This window comes from Arachis ipaensis, chromosome B08 (assembly GCF_000816755.2).
Source record: "Arachis ipaensis cultivar K30076 chromosome B08, Araip1.1, whole genome shotgun sequence".
Classification (NCBI taxonomy): domain Eukaryota; kingdom Viridiplantae; phylum Streptophyta; class Magnoliopsida; order Fabales; family Fabaceae; genus Arachis; species Arachis ipaensis.
The window spans coordinates 22471661-22473874 of NC_029792.2; the positions used below are offsets into that span (position 1 = coordinate 22471661).

General features: G+C 34.0%; 1 protein-coding gene across 4 annotated transcripts in view; it reads right to left on the reverse strand.

Moving 5' to 3' along the window:
* Nucleotides 1–2214, reverse strand: part of LOC107613715 (general transcription factor 3C polypeptide 6) — a 6006-nt gene that overhangs the window by 2270 nt on the left and 1522 nt on the right. For 3 of the 4 annotated variants that reach the window (XM_016315835.2, XM_021109123.1, XM_016315834.2), the window contains 3 exons: nucleotides 2079–2202; nucleotides 1088–1138; nucleotides 680–731 (listed from right to left, as the gene is read on the reverse strand). In XM_016315835.2, the coding sequence (XP_016171321.1) occupies nucleotides 680–731; nucleotides 1088–1138; nucleotides 2079–2198 (223 nt within the window). In that variant the 5' untranslated portion in view covers nucleotides 2199–2202. Of the gene's footprint in view, nucleotides 1–478; nucleotides 539–679; nucleotides 732–1087; nucleotides 1139–2078; nucleotides 2203–2214 lie in introns of all 4 variants that reach the window. The other variant, XR_002352184.1, reaches the window with a different exon arrangement.

Genomic DNA, 2214 nt, shown 5'->3' on the forward strand with positions numbered 1-2214 from the left:
AAGGGTTTTACACTTTTTTTACCAGGTCCTGAACCTTATTAGCAATATAATTATTAAGGAGACTAGTGACCGAATTCCACTCTCATAACTATCTTTTTTTGAAACAGCAAGTTACTGTAATATCAAACAACAAATGATTATTTAAAAAAAGATAAATGAAAGCACTAATACTACTTTTTCATTGATCTGCATTAGCATGTATATCACTAATATCAATTAACATCAACTTTGAGTGACAGAATTTACTGAATAAAAAAATGATTTACTTGAAGTAGAGGCCAAACCAGAGAGCACAGAGCATATAGCAAAGCAGAGCTGAGCACGGGGAAGAAGAGACCATGGCAGCAACAAAGCAGACCATGACAGTGAAGCAAAGACACGAAGCAAAGAGGAAGGAGAAGATGACAGGAAGGATAGGAGAGAGGTGAACCTTCTCAGTTTTTTGTCATTTTCTTCCTTGTAATACCAACAACTTAACCTATTTTTTACTATTTCAACCCGAGGGTTATCATGTGACATGTCCCAACCTAACTTCAACCTGGGGGTCAAACATGGTCAAATTTTTGCCAGCTCAAAATTTGTAACAGCTCCAAAAAAAAAAGTCACTCTGACAGACCAACCACGTTTTGCCACCCCTAGTCAAAAGTAATCTGCAGTCCGCACACATGAAGTAGCTTACCTTGTTCTGTGAAGGCTATACATGTGCCGATTGTTTCTTCATACTCCCCAATCTGTAAGTATAACAAACATCAATTAACATAACAAACCTTAAGATGGTTATTATCAACTCCAAAGGCTCAAAAGTAAACAACCACAGTATTGAAGGGTGGGAAAAACAAAGGGAAGTGATGGTTTTACCAGCGGAATTTTCTAAATTCCAAAAGAAAAATAAATTAACAGCATCAGCCTATATCAAGCACTAAAGACTTGTACATCTAATGGTCTAAACACATGGATAGGCTTGATAAACTACCTCTAAATAGCATCATCAGATTCAAATGAGAGCATCAAAATATCACTTATCCCCAAAGTTCCAAATACTAATCTTCTAAAGGACCTGGAAAATTTAAAAGCAGAGAGAAGTTACCAGCTTCAACTTGTCATCAATGATCAATACGGGGTTTGATGTATCAAGGCCCTAAAATTAACAGAAAAAAATATAAGCATACTATACAATGTCAACATATTATAAAGGATCAAGAAGATGACTTACATAGGAAAAATTAATTACATGAACAAAGACAAAGTGAGTAGGAGGGAAAGAAAAGAGAAGAAAGCATCATAATGAAACTAGAAATTAGGTGCTTATTTAGCTGATGCATTAAATATATTTTTTACTCCGAAAATGAAGTGAATTCAAGCTTTAGTCCCTAGAAAATGTTTAGTTTGCTTTTGATCCAATGTTTCTGAAAAAATATTCAGTTTTGGGTGATTGGGTCCCCATTATTTTAAGTATTGATCACTCATCACTATCCGTAGTTAAAAACATTAGAATCTCTGGTTAATCCTTACAATATTATAGGAATCTCTTTTTATTTTTGAAAATATCCCACTTACTATAATAATAGGGCAATTGAGCCAAAAACTGAATATCCTAAAATTCAGAATGGATATTGCCACTCCAATTTTGATAATGCCACTGCTTTTTCTACAAAATTCATGCAACATATAATTTAAAAAAATCTTATATGGAGTCATATTATAAAAAATGGGAGTGGAATTATCATTTCCCCATAAAATTTTGGATCAAAACCTGACTAAATATTGTGGAGACCAAAATTTAGAATATACTATATTGATGGGAACTAAATACAATTTTCTTTGTCCACGACAGCAGTATCCCCCGTTGAATATGAATAATTCCTTGCTAGTTTGTATGCACCTTGATGGGTAAGATAGCTAGCCCTGAGTTATAAATCTTTTCTACACTAATGGAACAAAACCAAAAATGCCTGGAAAGCTTACATGGTGTATGCTATATGGCAACACAACATTTGAAGGAAGATAATAACCATGTTAGGGCATAATTTACAAGACAAAAGTTGAAAAATTATGTGTTCTTATATTTGAGAACTTACAGTGAGAATATATTTAGCATTTGGTGGAATGTTAACTATGTTAGAGACAGCATCCAAGTCAAGCAAAACATACTCTTCTTCATCCTCACCATCATGGGGTGTTGTCATATTTGCCTCCATATTCCTGTTCGCAGAA